This window comes from Rhinoderma darwinii, chromosome 3 (assembly GCF_050947455.1).
Source record: "Rhinoderma darwinii isolate aRhiDar2 chromosome 3, aRhiDar2.hap1, whole genome shotgun sequence".
Classification (NCBI taxonomy): domain Eukaryota; kingdom Metazoa; phylum Chordata; class Amphibia; order Anura; family Rhinodermatidae; genus Rhinoderma; species Rhinoderma darwinii.
In genome coordinates this window covers 109,916,245-109,942,082 of record NC_134689.1, presented here as the reverse complement: position 1 = coordinate 109,942,082, position 25,838 = coordinate 109,916,245, and the positions used below count along the sequence as shown (strand labels likewise).

At 43.7% G+C, this 25,838-nt stretch overlaps 1 protein-coding gene across 1 annotated transcript in view; it reads right to left on the bottom strand.

Annotated features, from left to right (window-relative positions):
- FGF1 (fibroblast growth factor 1) overlaps positions 1 to 25,838 on the bottom strand; it is a 127,807-nt gene that overhangs the window by 3,233 nt on the left and 98,736 nt on the right. Inside the window, exon 2 of the mRNA XM_075859383.1 lies at positions 8,702 to 8,906. Coding sequence (XP_075715498.1) covers positions 8,702 to 8,870 — 169 coding nt within the window. The 5' untranslated portion in view covers positions 8,871 to 8,906. The remainder of the gene's footprint in view (positions 1 to 8,701; positions 8,907 to 25,838) is intronic.

Genomic DNA, 25,838 nt, shown 5'->3' with positions numbered 1-25,838 from the left:
TGTGATATATGTATTGATTGCTTGCTTGCTACAAAGTTTGCAAAAGTGACATTATTTAAAACCATTTTTCCCTTGCAGTTTCCTTCCTGAGTAGCTGAGTAAGGGGGAGGGGTTAGCTGGTACCAGGTGCTATAAATCAGGCCTCAGTACTCTGTAGAGCCTGCTCTGTGGCTTGAAACAACAAGTGGTTTGTAGATCAAGTGGAGTTCCAAAAACCGGATTGATTTACTGTGTTGTGTGTGACAAAGTGGGGGGCCATTGTATGTGATATATGTATTGATTGCTTGCTTGCTACAAAGTTTGCAAAAGTGACATTATTTAAAACCATTTTTCCCTTGCAGTTTCCTTCCTGAGTAGCTGAGTAAGGGGGAGGGGTTAGCTGGTACCAGGTGCTATAAATCAGGCCTCAGTACTCTGTAGAGCCTGCTCTGTGGCTTGAAACAACAAGTGGTTTGTAGATCAAGTAGAGTTCCAAAAACCGGATTGATTTACTGTGTTGTGTGTGACAAAGTGGGGGGCCATTGTATGTGATATATGTATTGATTGCTTGCTTGCTACAAAGTTTGCAAAAGTGACATTATTTAAAACCATTTTTCCCTTGCAGTTTCCTTCCTGAGTAGCTGAGTAAGGGGGAGGGGTTAGCTGGTACCAGGTGCTATAAATCAGGCCTCAGTACTCTGTAGAGCCTGCTCTGTGGCTTGAAACAACAAGTGGTTTGTAGATCAAGTGGAGTTCCAAAAACCGGATTGATTTACTGTGTTGTGTGTGACAAAGTGGGGGGCCATTGTATGTGATATATGTATTGATTGCTTGCTTGCTACAAAGTTTGCAAAAGTGACATTATTTAAAACCATTTTTCCCTTGCAGTTTCCTTCCTGAGTAGCTGAGTAAGGGGGAGGGGTTAGCTGGTACCAGGTGCTATAAATCAGGCCTCAGTACTCTGTAGAGCCTGCTCTGTGGCTTGAAACAACAAGTGGTTTGTAGATCAAGTGGAGTTCCAAAAACCGGATTGATTTACTGTGTTGTGTGTGACAAAGTGGGGGGCCATTGTATGTGATATATGTATTGATTGCTTGCTTGCTACAAAGTTTGCAAAAGTGACATTATTTAAAACCATTTTTCCCTTGCAGTTTCCTTCCTGAGTAGCTGAGTAAGGGGGAGGGGTTAGCTGGTACCAGGTGCTATAAATCAGGCCTCAGATAAATCAGGCCTCAGTACTCTGTAGAGCCTGCTCTGTGGCTTGAAACAACAAGTGGTTTGTAGATCAAGTGGAGTTCCAAAAACCGGATTGATTTACTGTGTTGTGTGTGACAAAGTGGGGGGCCATTGTATGTGATATATGTATTGATGGCTTGCTTGCTACAAAGTTTGCAAAAGTGACATTATTTAAAACCATTTTTCCCTTGCAGTTTCCTTCCTGAGTAGCTGAGTAAGGGGGAGGGGTTAGCTGGTACCAGGTGCTATAAATCAGGCCTCAGTACTCTGTAGAGCCTGCTCTGTGGCTTGAAACAACAAGTGGTTTGTAGATCAAGTGGAGTTCCAAAAACCGGAGTTCAAAAGAGGAGTTAAAGTCCCAGTAAGTACTCTTCTACTTCTTTTTCTTTTTGATTAACACCTGTTCGCTGTTTTTTTTGTAACTTGGATAATGGATAGCAAGATTGGAGGTTTTCTTCAGTGCACAGTTTGCCATATGTATGCACGACTGGAGCCGGAGTTCCAGGGTGAATATCTCTGTGGCAGATGTGAGCATGTTGTTCACCTGGAAGCTCGTATTAGAGATCTGGAGGAGCAGAATGCAACACTGAGGAGGATAGACAATCTTGAGCGAAGCATGCTGCTCACGGAGCATGCAGTTAGTGGGTTACAACTGGAGGGTGAAGACATGGGTGAGCAGGATCAGGTAAGTAGCTGGGTTAATGTAGTTAGGGGCAGTAGAAAGGGGTCAAAGAAAAGGAAGGCCGATCCGGTTTCTGACATTCCAGGCAAAATTGCCAAGTTGGGTGATGATGCGAGGGTGTCAGTCTCAGAAATGGCAGCCCTAGTGGATACTGATCTCCCTAACAGCCGGGAGAACAGACCAGCTAGTAGTTGGCGGGATGGTAATGCAGGTAAGCCAAGACAATTGATAGTCGTAGGGGATTCTATAATCAGGAAGACGGATAGAATAATTTGTCGCCAAGACCACCTCAACCGAATGGTTTGCTGTCTCCCTGGTGCCAGGGTTCGGCATGTGGTGGAACGGGTGGACAAATTGCTGGGAGGGGCTGGTGATGATCCAGCTGTCGTGGTCCATGTCGGTACCAACGACAGAATAAATGGTAGGTGGAGGAGCCTTAAGAATAATTTTAAAGAACTAGGCTACAAGCTGAAGGGAAGGACCTCCAAAGTAGTATTCTCAGGAATACTGCCTGTGCCATGCGCATCACAGGAAAGACAGCGGGAGCTCAGGGAGTTAAATGCATGGCTGAAGTCTTGTTGTAGAGGAGAAGGATTTGGGTTCCTAGAGCACTGGGCTGACTTTTCATTGGGGTACAAACTGTATTCTGCAGATGATTTGCACCTAAATGGAAGGGGGTCCGCTGTGCTGGGGGAGAGAATTCTAGCTGGGGTGGCGGAGTATTTAAACTAGGGCTGAGGAGGGAGGTCAATGTAGAAAAAAAAGGGGTAGCCAGGTTAGAGAGGGGTCAGACTATATTGGTGGGGGGAGAAACAGAATGTGGGGAGAGGACTAGACAACAAGATAAGGAGATCCTTTCATTACAAAACATCAGTGTAAATAAAAAGGCCCGATTAATGTCAAATCACATTTCTGATAATAAAAGTGAAAAACTGACAGGCAAGTTAAAGTGTATGTTCACAAATGCCAGAAGTCTAGCAAGCAAAATGGGGGAGCTGGAGGCCTTGATACTGGAAGAAAATATAGATATAGTTGGTGTTGCTGAAACATGGCTGGACTCTTCACATGACTGGGCTGTAAATCTACAGGGTTTTACACTTTTTCGGAAAGACAGGACAAATAGGAAAGGTGGTGGTGTATGTCTGTATGTGAGAAATGATATGAAGGCGAGTGTGAAAGAGACAATAGTGGGTGAATACTGTGAGGAGGTTGAAACCTTGTGGGTGGAACTAGAAAGGGAGGTAAACACTGAAAAAATTACTTTTGGTGTAATCTATAGACCCCCCAATATAACTGAGGAGATGGATGTTCAGCTATATAAACAGATGGAGCAGGCTGCACAGGCGGGTACTGTAGTGATAATGGGAGATTTTAATTTCCGGGATATTAATTGGTGTCATGGTTCGGCTTCAACTGCAAAGGGGAGACATTTCCTCAACCTGTTGCAGGAAAATTTTATGGGCCAGTTTGTGGAAGACCCGACTAGAGGTGAAGCTCTGTTGGATCTGGTGATTTCTAATAATGCAGATCTTGTTGGGAATGTCAATGTTCGTGAAAACCTCGGTAACAGTGATCATAATATAGTTACATTTTACCTATACTGTAAAAAACAAAACGCAGGCTGGGAGGGCAAAAACATTTAATTTTAAGAAAGCCAATTTCCCCAGGATGAAGGCTGCAATTCAGGATATGGACTGGGAAGAACTAATGTCAAATAATGGAACAAATGATAAATGGGAGATTTTCAAATCTACTTTGAGTTATTATAGTGCAAAATGTATTCCTATAGGTAACAAGTATAAACGACTCAAATTAAACCCCACATGGCGTACACCTTCTGTGAAAGGGGCAATACATGACAAAAAAAGGGCATTTAAAAAATACAAATCTGAGGGTACAGCTGTAGCCTTTGTAAAATATAAAGAGCTTAATAAAATCTGTAAAAATGTAATAAAATTAGCAAAAATACAAAATGAAAGGCAGGTGGCCAAGGATAGTAAAACAAATCCCAAAAAATTCTTCAAGTATATAAATGCAAAAAAGCCCAGGTCTGAACATGTAGGACCCCTAGATAATGGTAATGGGGAGTTGATCACAGGGGATCAAGAGAAGGCAGAGTTACTAAATGGGTTCTTTAGCTCTGTATATACAACTGAAGAAAGAGCAGCTGATGTAGCCGCTGCCAGTGCTGTTAATATATCAGTTGATATACTGAATTGGATGAATGTAAAGATGGTCCAAGCTAAATTAAATAAAATAAATGTGCACAAGGCCCCGGGACCAGATGGGTTACACCCTAGAATTCTTAAAGAGCTTAGTTCAGTTATTTCTGTCCCCCTTTTCATAATATTCAGAGAATCTCTAGTGACTGGTATAGTGCCAAGGGACTGGCGCAGCGCAAATGTGGTGCCTATTTTCAAAAAGGGCTCTAGGTCTTCCCCGGGTAATTATAGACCAGTAAGCTTAACATCCATCGTGGGGAAAATGTTTGAGGGGCTATTGAGGGACTATATACAGGATTATGTGACAATAAATAGCATTATAAGTGACAGCCAGCACGGTTTTACTAAGGACAGAAGTTGTCAAACTAACCTAATCTGTTTTTATGAAGAGGTAAGCAGAAGCCTAGACAGAGGGGCCGCTGTGGATTTAGTGTTTTTGGACTTTGCAAAGGCATTTGACACTGTCCCCCATAGACGCCTAATGGGTAAATTAAGGACTATAGGTTTAGATAATATAGTTTGTAATTGGATTGAGAATTGGCTCAAGGACCGTATCCAGAGAGTTGTGGTCAATGATTCCTACTCTGAATGGTCCCCGGTTATAAGTGGAGTACCCCAGGGTTCAGTGCTTGGACCACTATTATTCAACTTATTTATTAATGATATAGAGGATGGGATTAATAGCACTATTTCTATTTTTGCAGATGACACCAAGCTATGTAATATAGTTCAGACTATGGAGGATGTTCATGAATTACAGGCAGATTTAAACAAACTAAGTGTTTGGGCGTCCACTTGGCAGATGAAGTTTAATGTAGATAAATTTAAAGTTATGCATCTGGGTACCAACAACCTGCATGCATCATATGTCCTAGGGGGAGCTACACTGGCGGATTCACTTGTTGAGAAGGATCTGGGTGTACTTGTAAATCATAAACTCAATAACAGCATGCAGTGTCAATCAGCTGCTTCAAAGGCCAGCAGGATATTGTCGTGTATTAAAAGTGGCATGGACTCGCGGGACAGGGATGTAATATTACCACTTTACAAAGCATTAGTGAGGCCTCATCTAGAATATGCAGTTCAGTTCTGGGCTCCAGTTCATAGAAAGGATGCCCTGGAGTTGGAAAAAATACAAAGAAGAGCAACGAAGCTAATTAAGGGCATGGAGAATTTAAGTTATGAGGAAAGATTGAGAGAATTAGACCTATTTAGCCTTGAGAAAAGACGACTAAGGGGGGACATGATTAACTTATATAAATATATTAATGGCACATACAAAAAATATGGTGAAATCCTGTTCCTTGTAAAACCCCCTCAAAAAACAAGGGGGCACTCCCTCCGTCTGGAGAAAAAAAGGTTCAAGCTGCAGAGGCGACAAGGCTTCTTTACAGTGAGAACTGTGAATCTATGGAATAGCCTACCGCAGGAGCTGGTCACAGCAGGGACAGTAAATGGCTTTAAAAAAGGGTTAGATAATTTCCTAGAACAAAAAAAAATTAGCTCCTATGTGTAGAAATTTTTCCTTCCCTTTTCCCTTCCCTTGGTTGAACTTGATGGACATGTGTCTTTTTTCAGCCGTACTAACTATGTAACTATGTAACTATGTAATATAAGAGCATAGGCCTAACTATAGCCATAGCAGCTACTATGAAGCCCAAAGGTTAAGGGGGCCCACTCAGGTGCAAGAACATTATTTCTTTATGTGGGGGGAATAACAAGTTGATGGCTATCTGTTATCTAGCACTATTGTGAATCCAATATGTGGATTTTGTGACATAAGGTGCTATTATACATACGTTTAATTGATGGTACTGTAATGGGCGCGATCGCGGACCACCGGCATCATTTACAGTCCAGCGACCGCAGACCAGTGAACTATAGCCGGCATCTCCCCTCTGTGAGACGCCACCATGCATTACTGTCCTCAGCTACTGATGCTCATAGGGTGCGCACCAGGAGAATCTCCCCCAGCATACCAGGAACTACAAAAGGAACTCTGCCCATTAATTTCTTGCCTGCTCAGCCATTTGCAGGACAAACATGGGTAGACACAACATTGCTCAATGCCATGTTTGTCCTGCAAATGGTTGCTTAGCTGTATCCTGTATCCCGTATCCATTTTTTGTGTCCAAGTCAAGACAAGTATCTGAGACGACTGCATTATTTGTGTTCAGTGTCCGTGCCAAGTCTAGTGTCCGTACCAAGTCTAGTGTCCGTGTCAAGTCGAGTGTCCGTGTCGGCTTCTGTATCCGTGTCCTGTATCCAAGACAAGTCCTTTTATTGAGCACAATCCTGCTTCTGATAGTCCAGCACTGGCCAAGCTTCCAACCGTCCGGCACAAATCTTCTACCAGGTACTCTCGTCCTATAAACTATCATTGACTGTTGTTTGATCAGCTGCTTCTCCACTATGGCGGAGCAGCCCCGTGGGTCCACATACCCCACAGCCATGACAGCTACTTACAGTATGTTGCTGTTTCAGCTTCCGGTCACTAGGTGGTGTGGGCCCACCTCATTTTGCTATGGGGCCCTATGATTTATAGTTTCTCCTTGCCAGATTGGCTATACAAAAATGCTCTGGTAATATATTGTTTTTTTAATTTTCAAGTAACATACTTAAAAGAGTTGGACACTTTATGATTATATCGACAGATGTGCTAGCGCTCCAGTCCTAAACATGGCCGATAATGGAGAGGCATGTGACCCAACAAGTCTATCAGCGGCCTCCATTGAACAACACTGCACATGGCACGGTGCATACGCTAGTTTCCCATACGCCGTGTTTTTCAATGTAGTCCACTGATGGATGTGTCGGGTCACATGCCCCTCCATCAGCGGCCATGTTTAGGACCGGAGGGCCATGCAGTTTGTGTAGAAGACTGTACTATAGAAGGGGGCGGAACTTTACAAATTAAGAAATTGCGCTGATCTGCTAACAACAGTGCCTTAGTAAGTGGCTTATAATACTATTCTTTAAACATCATAAAGTAGCCAACCCCTTTAAAGCACTCTTGCACAGGTTTATCAATGTATTTATGCCAGTTTTCTAGTGTTCATACTTAAAAACATTGGAGAAATGGAAAAATGGAAAAACGGAATGATCGAGGGCGCAGCCGTGGTCAAACTAATTTTTAATTGTACAGATAAAACTACGCGTTTCAAGGCCGTACTGGCCCCTTCATCAGGTTAAGTACAAGTCACTTTCGGATCGGAATTAGGGCTGCAACCCTTACCTCAAGCATTTCCACCTAGTTGGATCCTTGGACACGCTTTTTTGGATGTTATGCTCCCAGCATAATATTACAAGGTCAGCATATTTGACCATCGTTTCTCATTCTCTTGAGACTACTGGTTCATGCACTATGTGTGCTTTGTCCTCTCTTCTTCTTTTATAGTATACTTAAAAACATGGCATTCGAGCCAGATGTCATTTCTAAACCCCTGTGCCACTTTTTCCAACACATCCAAATGTGTTAGGAAAATTGTATGAGACTTCAATGTCGCCGCTCATTTACCAAACCTTTCCACCAGGTGTGAATATGACACATGCTACACAGGAGCTTGAGACTGGTGTACTGCTTAAAGAGGCTCTGTCACCAGATTTTGCAACCCCTATCTGCTATTGCAGCAGATAGGCGCTGCAATGTAGATTACAGTAACATTTTTATTTTTAAAAAACGAGCATTTTTGGCCAAGTTATGACCATTTTTGTAGTTATGCAAATGAGGCTTGCAAAAGTCCAAGTGGGTGTGTTTAAAAGTAAAAGTCCAAGTGGGCGTGTATTAGGTGCGTACATCGGGGCGTTTTTAATACTTTTACTAGCTGGGCGCTCTGATGAGAAGTATCATCCACTTCTCTTCAGAATGCCCAGCTTCTGGCAGTGCAGATCTGTGACGTCACTCACAGGTCCTGCATCGTGTCAGACGAGCGAGGACACCGGCACCAGAGGCTTCAGTTGATTCTGCAGCAGCATCGGCGTTAGCAGGTAAGTCGATGTAGCTACTTACCTGAAAACGCTGATGCTGCTGCAGAATCAACTGTAGCCTCTGGTGCCGGTGTCCTCGCTCATCTGACACGATGCAGGACCTGTGAGTGACGACACAGCGTGATCTCTCGAGAACACGCTGTGTCTGCACTGTCAGAAGCTGGGCGTTCTGAAGAGAAGTGGATGATACTTCTCATCAGAACGCCCAGCTAGTAAAAGTAAAAAACGCCCCGATGTACGCACATAATACACGCCCACTTGGACTTTTACTTTTAAACACACCCACTTGGACTTTTGCAAGCCTCATTTGCATAACTACAAAAATGGTCATAACTTGGCCAAAAATGCTCGTTTTTTAAAAATAAAAACGTTACTGTAATCTACATTGCAGCGCCTATCTGCTGCAATAGCAGATAGGGGTTGCAAAATCTGGTGACAGAGCCTCTTTAAATGATGTGTCAGTAATAATAAATCTACCCCTGTGTTTCTATTCGCATTACAATAACTTAATTTAGAACAACCTGTTCGAGATAACAAACTCCATCTCATAACATAGGATAATAATAAAGTAATTCTGTTGATCAAAAACACTTACTGTTCAGGTCATCTCTGTCTCTTGTTCCATCTACCTCTCCATCTGGAAGTATACGTAAAAAGTACCCTCCATTACTGCAGTAAAGGAGCTTTGGTTTCTTGTAATTTCCCATTGGAAGGTCAAACTTCTCTGTCATTGGGTTGAAAGTTGTGATATCCCCCTCTGCCATGTTTCTGATTTTCTTGGGAACTCTCAGCTTTTAGCACTGCAAAGTAAAAAATAAAAACATTCTTACCAGAAATTAAAAAATACAACATACATAGGGTTATGATATTTTTTAATCAAAACAATAATTTGTCAAATATTAGCAACTTACAGATACGCCGTATTGCTATTAATACATGTATGCCTCTAGATTTCCCCACACATTAATGAGCAGACATGTGGGCAGCAAATAAGCAGACGCAACGTACAGGCTAGGTGCAGTCGCACCCTGCCAACCAGATGTCGTTCATGCTTAAAAATTACTTATTAGTTAAGAAAACTTTTTTGTAAACACTGATGCTCCAATATGCTAACATAAATATAATATGGGTGCAGTCACAGGTGGCATATTTGCCTCGTATTTAATCCTATGGGAAAAATTCTCTGCAACGCAAGAGATTGAGAAATCTGGATTAAATTCGCAACTTTTAAATAATAAGCCACTTGTGACTATACCCTAAATGTCACCAGTGAATATAATAATAAATACATTTTACAGGAAAAAAAAAAGTCGAAATTATCCATTACCCTATTACTGCGAAAACAAATACTTATTGAAAACTAAATTATTTTTCTGTCAGACACCGAGTTTTTTACTATGTATCAGTTCAAGTAAAGAAAGCAGTCTGGAGTCAAGATAGTTTTGTGGTTCTGCAATCTTTACAGGAAATAAATGTCTTATGTATTTCATTTTAGTTTCATTAAGTAGATGTATGTAGAAGAGAAATAATGTGTTAGTTATTTAATTAAATACTGTAGCTATTTATGTTTTATTTTTTAAAAGTTTTAAAAGTTTCCTAGGGGCTTCCATACTTCCTCTCCATGGCGCTCTCTAGCTCCTTGGCGCACCAATGTTTTTCCGTCACTCCAGGTTGGCCGGATTCACCATCGTGACTGTACTCTTGCACTTTCTAGTACCTAGCTTTTCCAGGGTGTAAAAGAGACCTCCCCTGTCAACCATTGCCTGAGCAATTCGGTTCCTCTTAGCTTGCTAGAGATAACATGCTGATCAATTTCTGTGTTTGACTCTGCCTGTACCTTTGACTATCCTTGCCTGCCGCCTGTCCTGACCTCTTGCTGGTTACCCATGATAAACATCTGCCGCCTGCCTTGACCTTTGGCTCTACCAACCTTGAGTGAATGTCTGCCACCTGCCATGATCTATGCTATACCTGACCTTGCATTCTGTCTACTGTTTTTGTACCACGCCTGTTAACGTCAGCTGTTGCCAAGGGAGACTACTCTTGGTGTAGCGACCTGGGGTTCCACAGCAGCAAAGTCCAGATCCCTGTATAGGAATTAAAGGTTGAATTCCTGGAGTACCCTTAGACTCCACTCCCTGATTTAGCTCTACATCAAATACCTTGGTGACACAGTGGGTTCACACCATCCTCTGTAGTCCCTGTTACAGTCTCACCATCCACGGGCCCCGTGACATATTGTCTGTACAGACAATATCGCAAGGTGTGTGTGTTTTATTGCACCTGCAATATATATCAGTTAATAGTCTAAGAAATGTTAATAGATTAATATAGTCTCCAGGAAGGGATTGCGGACAGTTCTCTCCACCAGAGACCAGGGAGTGACAGTGGAAATGCATACAGAGCCTTTCTACTGTGTATATACAGTACATATCTGCTAATAAATGTCGAGAGGAACCACATGCTAAGTAGAGTAGTATTAAAGTGAATGGATATTCATGTTGTTGGTTCCCTATATTTCCGGACTAATATTTAACAGGGAAAGGAAATTTATTTGCAGGGTAAGTAAGCAGCCTAACCATTGATTGCGGAGTTTCACACATCCAGCTCTTATCTTATGGCACAGTGGCACTACTGATAAACCAAAGAACTTTCTATAATGTTGACTTCAAGTCAATACTATAAAAGCAGAAAAGATTAGTTGTGTCAATGTTGTATTGCACCTTTGTGTTCTCATTTCCAGTACATGAATATAATTTTGCGGGCAGCCGGACGCTTTTGCGAGCCATGTTGTCATTACAAAGTATAGCAGCATGGCCCGTAAAATAGAACATGTTCTATTTTTTTAACGACACGGGCACCTTCCCGTGAGAAAACGGGAAGGTACCCGTGGGTAACAGAAGTCTATGAGCCCGTTATTGCGGGTCGTAATTACGACCCGCAATAACGGGTGTTTTTACGGTCGTGTGCATGAGGCCTAACATAAAGGATATCTACTATGGGTGTGCAGTATAAAAGTATACTGGTGTTATGTTGACATTAACCCTTTTAATATTTTTGTTATGGATACTATTTAACCGCTTCCCGACCGCCCACTGTAAATTCACGTCGGCGCTTGCTGGGCTCTGTGCAGCGCCGACATGAATTCATGGTGGGTGTTAAAAGCGCGATCCGGGTGTCTCAGAGTAGCGCTGACACTCGGATCGCGCTGTTATCCCCTGCCTCTAGTCCCAGAGAGATGATCGGGACCTAATTGGTTCAGGTCCCGGTCATGTGATCGCAGGGAAAGTTTGTTGTAGCAACGAACTGGAAAGTTTGTTACTACAACAAAGTGGAAAGTTTGTTGCTACAACAAACTTTCCCGGGGACCAATTGTGGGTGCTGCAGTCAGTTATAAGGCAAAACCGGAGGCCATACAACAGCCCCCGGGTCTGCCATGCACAGCAGCCTATGAGAACCAGCCGGAGGCCGGTCCTCATAAGCTTCCTGTCAGTGTGACTCCCAGCGTCACACTGACAGTTTATAATACGTTACACTAACTAGGTAGTGTAATGTATTATAGCAGCTATCAGTGCTGCAGGTCTTCAAGTAAAACAAGTAAAAACTAAAGAAAAAAAGTAATAAAAATGTTTTATAAAAGTGTAAAAACAAGTTATAAGTTACAAAAAACAAAAAATGCATTTTTTCCTATAATAAGTCTTTTATTATAGGAAAAAAATGAAAATGGAAAAAAAAAGTACACATATTTGGTATCACGGCGTTCATAACGACCCAAACTATAAAACTATAATATTATTTTTCCCGCACGGTGAACACCGCAAAAAAAATAATTAAAAAACAATGTCAGAATCACTGTTTTTTTGGTCATCAACCCTCCAAAAATATAGAATAAAAATTGGTCAAAAAGTCGCATGTACCCCAAAATAGTACCAATAAAAACTACAACCCGTCCCGCAAAAAACAAGCCCTTACACAGCTTTTTTGACTGAAAAATAAAAAGTTATGGCTCTCAGAATATGGTGACACAAAAAATAAATAATTATATCGAAATGTGATTTTATTGCGCAAACGCCACAAAACATAAAAAAACGAAATACATCTAGTATCGCCGTAATCGTATCGACCCGCAGAATGAAGTAAAATGTCATTTATAGCGCACGGTAAACACTGTAAAAAAAAAAAAGACAAAAAACATTGTCAGAATTTATGTTTTTTTGTCACTTTGCTTGCCAAAAAAATCTAATAAAGAGTGATAAAAAAATCACATGTACCCTAAAATGGTACCAATAAAAACTACAGATTGTCCCGCAACAAATAGTCCCTCGCACAGCTCCGGTGAAGAAAAAATAAAAAAAAGTTCTGGCTCTCAGAACATAGTGACGGAAATTGTGCAGTGTCCAAAAGCGGATAAGATCGTGCGCCATTTATCGGTGCGACATTGGCCACATATCTGCTTATTATTATTTATTTACCGAATTATTATACCCTCTTATTATGTCCTGATGTACTCTGCCCAATTTACACATACCCCCACATTATAAACTGAAATACCAGAAAAAAACCAAACAGAACAGTAACCAAGCAAAATCTGCGCTCCAAAAGCCAAATGGCGCTCCCTCCCTTCTGAGCCCCACAGCGTGCCCAAACACCAGCTTACGTCCACATATATTATATTTTATATCCGGGAGAACCCACTTAACATTGTACGAGGTATTTGTCTTCAATGGCACAAACTGGGCACAACATATTGTGCATTAAAATGGCATATCACTGGAAAATTTTAATTTTCACTTTGCACCATCCGCTGCGCATTAAAGCATTCGCGCACCACGACTTAATAGCATGTCGTGGTGCGGGGGGTTATATATGGAGCGGGCTCATGCGCTGCGCCCGCTCCATATTCTGCAGGTGTCCGCTGTGTATTACAGCGGACACCCGGGACGAATGGACAGGAACAGCGATTGCGCTGTTACAGGAGCCTGTAAAAATGATATTATACTGCAATACATTAGTATTGCAGTGTATTGTACCAGCGACCTAATGATCACTTGTTCCAGTCCCCTAAAGGGACTTTTGGGAGGTTTCCACTGTTTTGGTACCTCAGGGGCTTTGCAAATGCGACATGACACCTGAAAACCATTCCAGCTAAATTTGAGCTCCAAAAGCCTAATATTGTTCCTTCCCGTCTGAGTCCTGCCGTGGGTTCAAACAGCAGTTTATTACCACATATGGAATATTGCTGTAATCAGGACAAACTGCTTTACAAATTTTGGGGTGATTTTTCTCCTTTATTCATTGTAAAAATTAAACTATTAAACAAATACTTCTGTATTGCAGTGTATTATTGTTTGTCATTGTAAAACGGACAGGCATCTGTTGTGCCATTCCTCTGGCAGGGCCTAACAGGCGTTTACTACAGGCAGACCTGGGGCCTTTGTTACCATCCGCACCTCTCGATTTTATTGCGGGATGAGAGAGAGAGCTCCCTCTAAAACCACTCAAATGCGGCGCTCGCTATTGAGTGACGAATCTGAGGGGTTAAACATGATGGGAGACCACTGCTAGTGGTCTCTGATTAATGCCCTTAAGCCCCAGGCTGTTAGAAACAGCCCGGGCTTCAGGAGAACTACCCTTATCTGTAGGATATGCCAACATTGTCTCATCAATGAAAGCTCAAATGCTGGAATTCCCATCAATGCTTTGAATAAATGGTTTGTTGTACTAAGTAAAGCACAGAGACTCCTTCTTAAGAGTGTATAATTTCCCCTGTAGCGATGGGTAACATCCCTGATAGTCTAGGGTAGTGAAGAGCTTAATGGTAACATCCCTTGTGATCTAGGGCAGTGTAAGGGTTTATGGTGCTTCTGTGGTGTTAAATGTCACTAAAAGGGTAATGGTAACATCTCTGGAGATCAAGGGCAGTGAAAAGTTCAATAAAAACATCCTTGGGGGGGCTAGGGCAGTGAAGGGGTTAATGATAACATCTCTGGTGGTCAACCAAAGGGAATGGATTAATGATCATATCCCTCATGGACTAGGGCAGTAAAGTGGTTAAAATAGCATCCCTGGGCACTTATCCTTATGTACTGTGTGTACCTCCTTGGTTTTCTCATCCCCTCCCTACCCAATACCCCACTATTAAAGAATGAATGGTTATTTTATGCTGATTATGTGCTTCAGGAAATGTATGATAACAAATCTCTACTACACTGTATCTGTATGTATTCTGATGTATTCCCCTCATAATTCTCAAAAAAAAAGTATTGATTTAAAAAAAAAAAAATTGCATCCCCGGTGGTCTAGGGCAGTAAAGGGGTTAATAACACCATCCCTGGTGGACTTGTGCAGAGAAGATGTAAATTATAACATTCCTGTGGTCTAGGTGTTAACTCCTTTTGCGGGTAACTACCTGCACTGAAGTTTGCAGGACTCCTTCCTCCTGCTCCAACATCTGTGATTTGAGAGAGGGTGATAAAAGCAGGATACTTTTTAAAACCCTCTGTGGTCAGAGTTTGTCTATCCCTGGATCTGAATGTTAAAGGGGCTATCCGACTTCTGAAAAAATAAATAATAGCAGCAAATGTTATAAAAAAAACAAAAAAAACAATACTCACCTCTCCAATGCCCCGCCGATCCAGTGCAGACAGTCCTGCGCCTCCTCAGTCTTTGTTTACAAGTGGCTGCCACATGACCACTGCAGCAAATCAGTGGCTACGTGCCATACTAGTGGCATCAGGGCTCCCATATGCAGCAAGAAAAATAATAGTTATTCATGTTTAGTGATAAATATGCTACTTATTTATTTTGTGGACTAGCAGAGTTTAGAATAAAAAGAATAAATGTTTGCATTGTTATAGAAGATAATATTATATTACTATGTGTATTTTTTGCAAGATTGTCAGAATGTGTGGAACATTTTGAAACAGGGATGGATACAGAGGCTAGGGTTTGTGGGGCATTTAAGGCAAAAGTAGAGTAAATCTTTGTGTATCCCGTGTTTACTACACAGACGGCAACTTTACTGTAGGTTTTTCTTAGTGCCTATGACAGGGAGCAGGCAAATTAGATGTCTTTCTGATAGTCTTTGAACATTTTCAGACTCAAGGCATAGCCTGGGATTTTCAGTTTAAAAGAGAAGGTGTGCAATGAAATTCTCCTCGTATTCAAAATATTAAACCCTGCCTCCTCTTTTTTGTACAGGATAAAACCATTATGGACTGCCATCTGAATAAGATATATGGCCACTTTTTTATACTAGGTTCTTATTTAGCATTTGATTAATCACTTTGAAAAAGTAGGATGCTCCCTTTTTCCCAATTTTTGCGGATTGTTTCCACAGGCTCCTGTGTTTGACCTGTGCAGGTGTTTGAACAGGGGCACACTTGTAAAAATTATCTATAGAGGTGATCCCCTTCAGGGCCGCCATCAGGAATTTCAGGGCCCCCTACAGCTAAATTTTCTGGGCCCCCCTACCGTGGCACCGCCTGTTAACGGTACTCCGTCCAGCACTATATCATGGTACCCAGGGCCGCCATCAGGGGGGGTATTATGGGTACTGATGTGAGAGGCCCGGCCAAACCTAATTGAAATGGGGGCCCGGCAACTGCCGTGACTTGCCTTTGGTAGAAAAAAAAACAGGCCCCTGCAATGGGGCTTGTTTTTTTCACCAAAAGAATGTCGTGAGCTGCGGGCCCCCCTTTCAATTAGGTTTGGCCGGGCCTCTCACATCAGTACCCATAATACCCCCCCTGATGGTGGCCCTGGGTAGCATGGGGGTCGTCATGGGGGCCGTCAAACACTGCCGCCCGTGCGACCAATCGCGCGCACCCGCAAACTCCCGCGCATGCGCACCCACGACCGCCTGGAACCGCGCACTGAATTTTGAGGCAGATTTTGACCTGCCCACACTATCTTGCCGCGTTTTTTGCCCGCGGCGATTGAGGACAGCAAACAAAAAACGCAGGGAAAAATGCTTTTTCTGCCTCCCATTGATTTCAATGGGAGGTCAGAGGCGGAACCGCGGCAAGAAAGGACGTGCTGCTTTTTCTTTTTTCCGCGACTGGTTCCCATTGATTTCAGATTAAATCAATGGGAGGCGGTTTTGGAAGTTGTTTGGTGCTGATTCTGACGCAGCGTCCGAGTGAATATCAAGGCCCAAAAACTCTGTGAACTGGGCCTTATTGTTAGGGCTTATTCAGACGAACGTGTAATACATCCGTGCAACGCGCGTGATTTTCACGCGCCTCGCACGGACCTATGTTACTCTATGGGGCCGTTCAGACTGTCAGTGATTTTCACGTAGCGTGTGTCCGCTGCATAAAACTCACGACATGTCCGATATTTGTGCATTGTTCGCGCATCACGCACCCATTGAAGTCAATGGGTGCATGAAAATCACGCCCAGCACTTCCGCAGCCGTATAAACTATGAATGAAAGCAGAAAAGCACCACGTGCTACAAACATACAAACAGAGTGTCATAATGATGGCGGCTGTGCGAAAATCACGCAGCCACGCATTATACGCTGCTGACACACGGAGCTGTTATGGACCTTTTGCATGCGCAAAACGCCACGTTTTTGCGCACGCAAAAAGCACACGCTCGTGTAAATCCGGCCTTAGGGTAGGAACACACTAGGCATGAACACTGCAGATTTTATGCAACACATTTTATTGTGGAAAATCCGCAGCGTATTACAGTCGCAGCAGAGGGGATGAGATTTGAACAAATCTCATCCACACGCTGCAAAAAAAATGGACCTGCAGTGTGGCTTTTTAAGCCGCAGTGTGTCAATTTATTCTGTGGAATCGCTGCTCCTCTGTTGCGGAAATGCTGCGGTTCTGCCGCAAAAATCACACATGAGAAAGAAAAAAAAAGGCACTTTTTTAAATTTATAAAAAAGTTTAGACTTACCCCGGCCGCAGTCCTGGTGACGCGATCCTCTATTCTTAGCGCAGCCCGGCCTCCTGTCATGACGTTTCATCCCATGTGACTGCTGCAGCGGTCACATGGTCTACAGCGTCATCCCAGGAGGCGGGGCTACGTTCAGAAGAGAGAGATGGGTCACCAGGACTACGGCCGGGGTAAGTCTAAACTTTTTTTCCCTGCAGGATTCCCACAGCGGACATGCCTCACGAAACCTGCGCCACTATTTGGTGCGGTTTTGCTGTCGGAATTCCCTGCGGCTACCGAGGCGGATAAGCTGTGTAGTTTTACTCAGCATATCCGCCTAGTGTGTTCCTTATGATGTCCCTCCTGGAGCTGCTGCCGGTCTCTAAAAAGGAAATTGGAATTATTTTTTTTGTGAACCAGCTTAAAAAAATACAAAACTTTTGTGTTATGGCCTGTTCACATCACCGTTCGCTTCCGCTCCGGGGCTCCGGGGTCCCGCAACGGAAAGTGAAAGTGACAGCACAGCTTCCGGTTCCGTCAGCATTAGCGCAGTCGACTCCGCTATTGATTCCGTCCGAAAACCTGCCGGAATGGTGACGAACGGAAACCATTAGCGATGTTTCCGTCACCATTGAGATCAATGGTGACTGAAACGGAAGCTGTGCTGCCACTTTCACTTTCCGTTGCGGGGTTCACCCGACAGAAACCTCAGACGGAACCCAGGAACGGAAGCGAACGGTGATGTGAACAGGCCCTAACACAAAAGTTTTGTATTTTTTTAAGCTGGTTCACAAAAAAAAATAATTCCAAATTATACTGGACCAATTTCCTATTTAGAGACCGGCAGCAGCTCCAGGAGCGACATCATAAGGGACACACTAGGCGGATATGCTGAGTAAAACTACACAGCTTATCCGTCCCGATAGGCGCAGGGAATTCTGCCAGCAAAACCGCACCAAATAGTGGCGCAGGTTTCGTGAGGTATGTCCTGCAGGGAAAAAAAAGTTTAGACTTGCCCCGGCCGTAGTCCTGGTGACGCATCTCTCTCTTCTGAACGTAGCCCCGCCTCCTGGGATGACGCTGTAGACCATGTGACCGCTGCAGCAGTCACATGGGATGAAACGTCATGACAGGAGGCCGGGCTGCGCTAAGAATAGAGGATCGCGTCACCAGGACTACGGCCGGGGTAAGTCTAAACTTTTTTATAAATGTAAAAAAGTACCTTTTTTTTTCTCATGTGTGATTCTTGCGGCAGAACCGCAGCATTTCCGCAACAGAGGAGCAGCGATTCCACAGAATAAATTGACACGCTGCGGCTTAAAACGCCAAAAGCCACACTGCAGGTCCATTATTTTTGCAGCGTGTGGATGAGATTTGTTCAAATCTCATCTCCTCTGCTGCGACTGTAATACGCTGCAGATTTTCCACAATAAAATGTGTTGCATAAAATCCGCAGTGTTCATGCCTAGTGTGTTCCTACCCTAAGGCCGGATTTACACAAGCGTGTGATTTTTGCGTGCGCAAAAACGTGGCGTTTTGCGCATGCAAAAGGTCCATAACAGCTCTGTGCGTCAGCAGCGTATGATGCGCGGCTGCGTGATTTTCGCGCAGCCGCCATCATTATGACACTCTGTTTGTATGTTCGTAGCACGTGGTGCTTTTCTGTTTTCATTCATAGTTTATACTGCTGCGGAAGCGCTGGCCGTGATTGACTTCAATGGGTGCGTGATGCGCGAACAATGCACAAATATCGGACATGTCGTGAGTTTTACGCAGCGGACACACGGACACACGCTGCATGAAAATCACTGACAGTCTGAACGGCCCCATAGAGTAACATAGGTCCGTGCGAGGCGCGTGAAAATCACGCGCGTTGCACGGACGTATTACACGTTCGTCTGAATAAGCCCTAACAATAAGGCCCAGTTCACAGAGTTTTTGGGCCTTGATATTGACTCGGACACTGCGTCAGAATCAGCACCAAACAACTTCCAAAACCGCAGAACCAGTCGCGGAAAAAAGAAAAAGCAGCACGTCCTATCTTGCCGCGGTTCCGCCTCTGACCTCCCATCGAAATCAATGGGAGGCAGAAAATGCATTTTTCGCTGCGTTTTTTGTCTGCTGTCCTCAATCGCCGCAGGCAAAAAGCGCAGCAAAAAACGCGGCAAGATAGTGTGGGCAGGTCAAAATCTGCCTCAAAATTCTTTAAGTAATTTTGAGGCAGATTTTTTCGGCCTGCAAAATACTCTGTGTGAACAGGGCCATACATAAACAGCACTTTGAGACATTTTACTCACTGTGTCAGAAGAGATGCTCCCACTCCAGTCCTCGTCAGGCGATGTCTTCGGTCCAGATGTCGTCCTTCACCTCCAGGCAATGGCGGGGATCGAAGAACTCCTGCCGCCGCGCAAGAACTGGACTCCTCCCCCTCTCCTTACGCAGCTACGCTCTGGAGGAGGAGGAGGCGGAGTCGGACGAGGAGGCGGAGTCGGACGAGGAGGCGCTGGACGAGGAGGCCGAGGAGGACGACGAGGAGGCAAAGTCGGAGGACGAGGAGGCGGAGTCGGAGGCGTGCCAGCAGGTAATTAGACTGTGCGCCGCTGTCCTGGCTGTTCTTCCCAGTTGATTGGTCGCTGTACTTTTGGTGCGTGCGCACCGCATCCCTCTCGGCGGCGGGCACGAGTGGGTTGCTTTCCGGCGTGTCCGGTCGTTCGCGCGTGAGCGCGCATTTGCGGTAACGAGCGCGCCGGTGCGCGCTTCCGGTCATTCGCGCGCGGTGTTTCGCGGCGGTGTTAGATGAGAGGGGGGCCCGCAGCTCACGGCGGTGTTTGACGAGAGGGGGGCCAAAAGCTCACGACATTGCTTTGGTGAAAAGAACAGGCCCCATTGCAGGGGCCTGTTTTTTTCTACCAAAGGCAAGTCGCGGCAGTTGCCGGGCCCCCCTTTCAATTAAGTTTGGCCGGGCCCCCTACAGTAGTACCCCTAATACCCCCCTGATGGCGGCCCTGATCCCCTTTGTGCAGGAAGGGCTGGATTATCTCCCAAACAATTTTACAAGCAATGGCCAGATTAAGTAGACACTGGAAGGTTTATTTCATGATCCCTACCTTCGTATATTCTAAAATCGGCAGTATACCCATTTCACTTCAAAACGTTTATACAACTTTATCCTGTGTCGTGCCCTTTTGAATGATATAAATTGCATGAATGATAGTCTTCCCTTATAACTCAATTGGTACTCATCTATACCTATATTTTTTTCTGATGTGTAATGATTATAATGCTTCATTTAAAAATTTGATCAATGGCCGTATTTTTCACAGACAAACAAAGTTTGGATAATTTCCGGGAAGAGCTTGTAGATTATTACTGATGTGAAGAAAACGCATCAGTTCTTCATACCGGTGTCTGGCAATAAATGCAGAGAGTACAGGGACGACATGCGTGGGACTAGATGCCCAGATCTAAATTTGGGCTTTATGACAAGTCTTATATTTAATGTGAGCCCAATGAACTTTGTAAACTCATGTACATTTGTAGGTTTCTAATTTCTGGCATGAGTTGATGAGAGATGCTGCTTAATATATTGCCTTGCATACAAATTTGTTTGGTAGACTATGTCATCTAGGAGTTTGTCAGTAATAAAAATTAAAGTAATTAACTATGAAAAAACTTGTGCCATCCACATTCATCCCAGGGGTGGCAGTGAAGTGACTAGCAACTTCAAAAGGAAGGTGTTATGCCTGCGATCGATGACCGCCGTAATGTCCTACTGCAGCCGCGACCACAGGACACTCAGAACTTGCCGGCGTCTCCCTCCCCGAAAACACAGGCACCGGCACCTGCAGCTCTCCTCTTCTTCCTCTAGGGTGCCAGTAAAATTGTCCCAACCCAATCCCAAACGTCTCTGCCCTCTTCCTCCTTGCCTCAATGTGGTTGTGTCTTCCCATGTTTGTTCTGCAAATGGTTCCTTAGCTGTATCCTGTTTTCCCGTATCCTCAGGTCCACACCGTCCATGAGGCGAGATGAGCTTCTCGCCTCAGGCGGTGCCCTGCTGCCTCTCTGAGGAGGCGGCGGTGCCACTGAAACCAGCCGCCGCCACCCCCTCTTGCACTAATTGTACCTGCGTCTAAAGCATGCAGATACAATTACATGCATTAGCGCTGACGCTGATTAGCAGGGAAAAATTACTTGTCCTGCCAATCAGCGCCTTTCAATGACGCTAGCGGCGCGATGACACTTCCGTTGTTGAAAGGCACTGATTGGCGGGGGAAGTCATTATGCCCTGCCAATCAACACCTTTCAACGCCACTAGCGGCGCGATTACTCTTCCGTTTTTAGAAGGCGCTGATTGATGGGGCCAGTCATTCTGCACTGCCAATCAGCGCCTTTCAACGACGCTAGCGGCGTGATGACGTCATCGCGCCGCTTGCATCGTTCAGAAGAAAGCAGGACTGCATTGCTACCGTACGGTGCGGGAACTGGTTCATGTAAGTATGTAAAGCTTTTTTTTTTCTAATAAAGCTGTCATTATTTACAGGGGGCTTTATCTATGGGTGGCATCTATACGTGGAGATGTGAGGCACTATCTACAGGGGAAGCTATATGTACGGCACTATCTACAGTGGTGGGCAATATGTGGGACAGTATATACAGGGGAGCTATATATGAGGCATTATCTACAGGGGTGGGCCATATGTGGAACACTATCTATTTGGGGAGCTATATGTAGGGCACTATCTACAGGGTTAGGCTATATGTGGAGCAATATATATAGGAGAAGCTATACGTAGGGCACTATCTACAGGGGTGGGCTATATGTGGGACACTATATACAGGGGTAGCTATATGTGAGGCACAATCCACAGGGGTGGGCTATATGTGGAGCACTATCTATAGGGGGAGCTATTTGTAGGGCACCATCTACAGGTGTGGGCTATATGTTAGCCACTATATACAGGGTGGGTTACCTGTGGGCCACTATCTACAGGGGGCTATATGTAGGGCACTGTCTACAGGAGTGGGCTATATGTGGGACAATATATACAGTGGGAGCTATATGTGAGGCACTATCTATAGAGTTGGGCTATATTTGAGCACTATCTATAGTGGCAGTTATATGTAGGAATTCACTGTACTACTAGATATGATATGCTTATCCACCTCTGCTAGATCAACTCGACATCTTGTGGATGTAATAAAATAAAATCTCACTTTTATTAAATATATATTAAAAATTAAAGATAGCACGAAGCTTCCTTTCTATATTCCACCTAAAATAATTGGTTTATTGTGGGGGAATCATTGCTATCGAGGATCAGATCCATGAAAAGTGCATCTCTGTCTAAACTCATGGCTGTACAATCTAGCAACCTAGTTCCTGATTCACATTTGGTATAGTACTCAGAATATACATGAGCGTATTCATATATGTCTCAACGCGTTTCGTCTGCAGTATGACCCACCGACACCTCAGGAGACTATTTTTTTCTTTGTTTATTAGATATTGAAGATATTATTAGAAGATACCAATTAGTACGAGCGCCGGATTTATGATATTCAAACGAGCTACACACGGCAGCAAGGATACCGAGCTTATAAGGGCTTAGCCGAGCCCTCTAGAGTGACGCGCGCCAGGACTTCCTCCGACCTCTCCATCAGAGCCAATGGAATCCCAGGCTCGGCGCGCGCCGTCATCACCTCACGAGAGACTTGGCTGTTGCCCCGGTAACCATCTCGGTCAGTAGCCTGGATATAAAATTATTAATAAGGCATCGTGTTTGTTCTTCATAAAGATGTAGCCATCTTTATCTGGACTAACTTGCTGCAGCGGGATATCACACAACAAAAGCCATTGAAAAGTCATTGAAAATATCATTATAAGGGATCTTTCCACTGTGTATTTAACGCGTTAAAAGTCAAGATAAAGATGGCTACATCTGAACATACTACTTGTAATATTCAGGAGATATACTCAGCAAGAACCATAGAATGGAGTAGGGGAGAGGGGGAAGAAAAAGACCAGCCCATACCAATATATAGAGTTTACAGAGTGCTCTTGTAAACGTATAAACTGAGGAATGTTTACTCCAGCCCAGCCCAGTACTCATAATAAAGTCATAACAATTTTGTATCGTATTGGATACTAATCTACACTCAACATACTCTAATCCTAATAGTAGATATTTCACATGCAAAGTGACAATATAATCTATGGAGTCACTTCTGCAGATGCATATGCATCTCAACCAAAATACCCCACTCTCCTGCATGGCCTCTGCTGTAGATATATATATTCTCATAATCTCCTGATTTATGGGAAATTAATCTTGTACCCACTAGGAAGGGTGAAAAGATTAAATAAATGGCACAAAGGATATCATATAATTTAGACCTCCAGGTTTGGTAGATTTGAGCCTAAATATCCACTGGGATTCTTTCCGTAATAGTTTATTATCGAAATCTCCCCTTCTGATATTGGGACGTACTATCTCTACCCCTTGAAATCTTAAGCATTTAGGATCACCTCCATGTTGTTGTAAAACATGTTTAGCTATTGGAGTGTCCTCCTCCCTTAAAACATTTCCCACATGTTCCAAAATTCGTCTTCGAAAATGGCGTAGGGTCTTACCTACGTAGTTGAGAGGACAAGAGCAGCTAGCCATGTATACAATACCATAGGTTCTATAATTAATAAAGTCTCTGTTAGCATATGATGTCCCTGTGGTTGCACTACTGAAGTTCTTACAAGGGTGAATATACTCGCAGGCTTTGCATCCTCCACATCTAAAAGAGCCAAGAATGTTAGTTTTACCCAGCCATGCATTTGATGTGGCAGATGCTGAAAGATGACTTTTAACTAGCCGGTCTCTTAAATTCCGTCCTTGATGAGAAGTGACAGAAGGATATTTCATAACTTTATCACTAACGTCTGGGTCTAGGCCGAGGTTACCCCAGTAAGTTCTCAAAATTTCGAGCACATTACCAGATTGGTTATCATGAGTACCTATAAGCCGTAGTATCCTCTCTTCTATAAGCCTGTATCAGAGGCCATTGCAGTATAATAAGCTGATTCTAGAACACTTTTTGGGTACCCTCTTCTCTTGAATAAAAGGTCCAACTCTTTTGATTTATGTCTAAATTCAGATAGTGAAGAACAATTTCGTCGCAACCTCAGAAATTTCGGGATACATATTTCCAGTGAGACCGGATGATGACTGTCCCATCCCAGCAAACTGTTTGTAGCTGTAGATTTCCTGAGCACAGTGGTGCTCACACCTCCCTGGGAGTCTATGCTAATGGACAGATCCAAAAATGAAATACACTGATCCTCAATCTCCGAGGTGAATCTTAGGCCTATATTATTGATGTTCAAGAATGAGACAAATTTCTGAAAGGACTCCCTTGTGCCAGTCCATAGTATAAGCACATCATCAATATACCTCAGCCAGTGGTCGATGTGTGACGTCCATTTTTCCATTTACTCCACAAATACTACTCTTTCCTCCCAACAGCCCAGGAACAGATTTGCATATGTGGGAGCACATGGGCTCCCCATTGCCGTCCCTCTGAGCTGGTGGAAGTACTTGCCATGGAACAAAAAATAGCTTGTGTCAAAAATAGGAGGGACACTGGTACCTTTGGTTTTAAGATTAGTAAATGAACCAGCAACAATATGTCTTGTACCTTCTTGCCATAGACTCTCCAATAACTCAAGATCAGGTAATTCATCTACATCTATGCCCAATGCACAGCACTTCGCACGATCATTGGTTTTCATGAATTTAGCCCATCTAAGTTTCTGACTCTCTTGTGGATGTAATAAAATAAAATCTCACTTTCATTAAATATATATTAAAAATTAAAGATAGCACGAAGCTTCCTTCCTATATTCCACCTAAAATAATTGGTTTATATGTGGGACACTATATAAACCCCCAGTATATAGGGGTAGCTATATGTGAGGCACTATCTACAGGGGTGGGATATAGGTGGAGCACTATCTATAGGGGAGCTATATGTAGGGCACTATCTACAGGGCTGGGCTATATGTGGGACACTAAATACGGGGTGGTTTACCTATGGGCCACTATCTACGAGGGGGCTATATGTAGGGCACTGTCTACAGGGGTGGGCTATATGTGGGAAACTACATCCCTGGGGGAGCTATATGTGAGGCACTATCTACAGAGGTGGGCTATATGTGGAGCACTATCTATAGGGGGAGCTATATGTAGGGCAGAACGGTGGCTCAGTGGTTAGCACTATTGCCTTGCAGCCCCGGAGTCCATATGTGGGTACTATCCACAGGGGACTGTATGTGGGGCACAAACTACAAGGGCTTCTATGTAGGGCACTATCTACAGAGACTCTATGGGTCACTATCAACAGGGGGGCTATGGGGGCACTATCTACAGGGGGCATGATGTTTGTGCGTGTGTGTGTGTGTGTGTGTGTGTGTGACACAGTGTATGGCGCTATTATAATTAGAGGTGGAGTGTATGGCGCTATTATATTTAGGCGTGTTGAGAATTTGATCTTTGTCTATAGGTGCAGAAATCTTTTAAAAGTGTGAAGCTGAAGACATCTGAGCGGCAAACTGCAGAAATGGGTTGTGACCCAAAGAAGTCGTCATAGAGGTCTTGACCAGATAGAGAAGAAAAGAGAAAAAGAACTAGAATCTGAGATGTCACCGGTGAGTCACTTAATGTACATGTTTATTCTGCCTCTAATCAGTAATGTAGCCAATGTATGTTCTGCAGCGATATGATGGGTGGTTTGATTATGTTTTTCTTTTTTATATGAAACAGCAACTCCCAGCATATCCTTACCATTGTTTC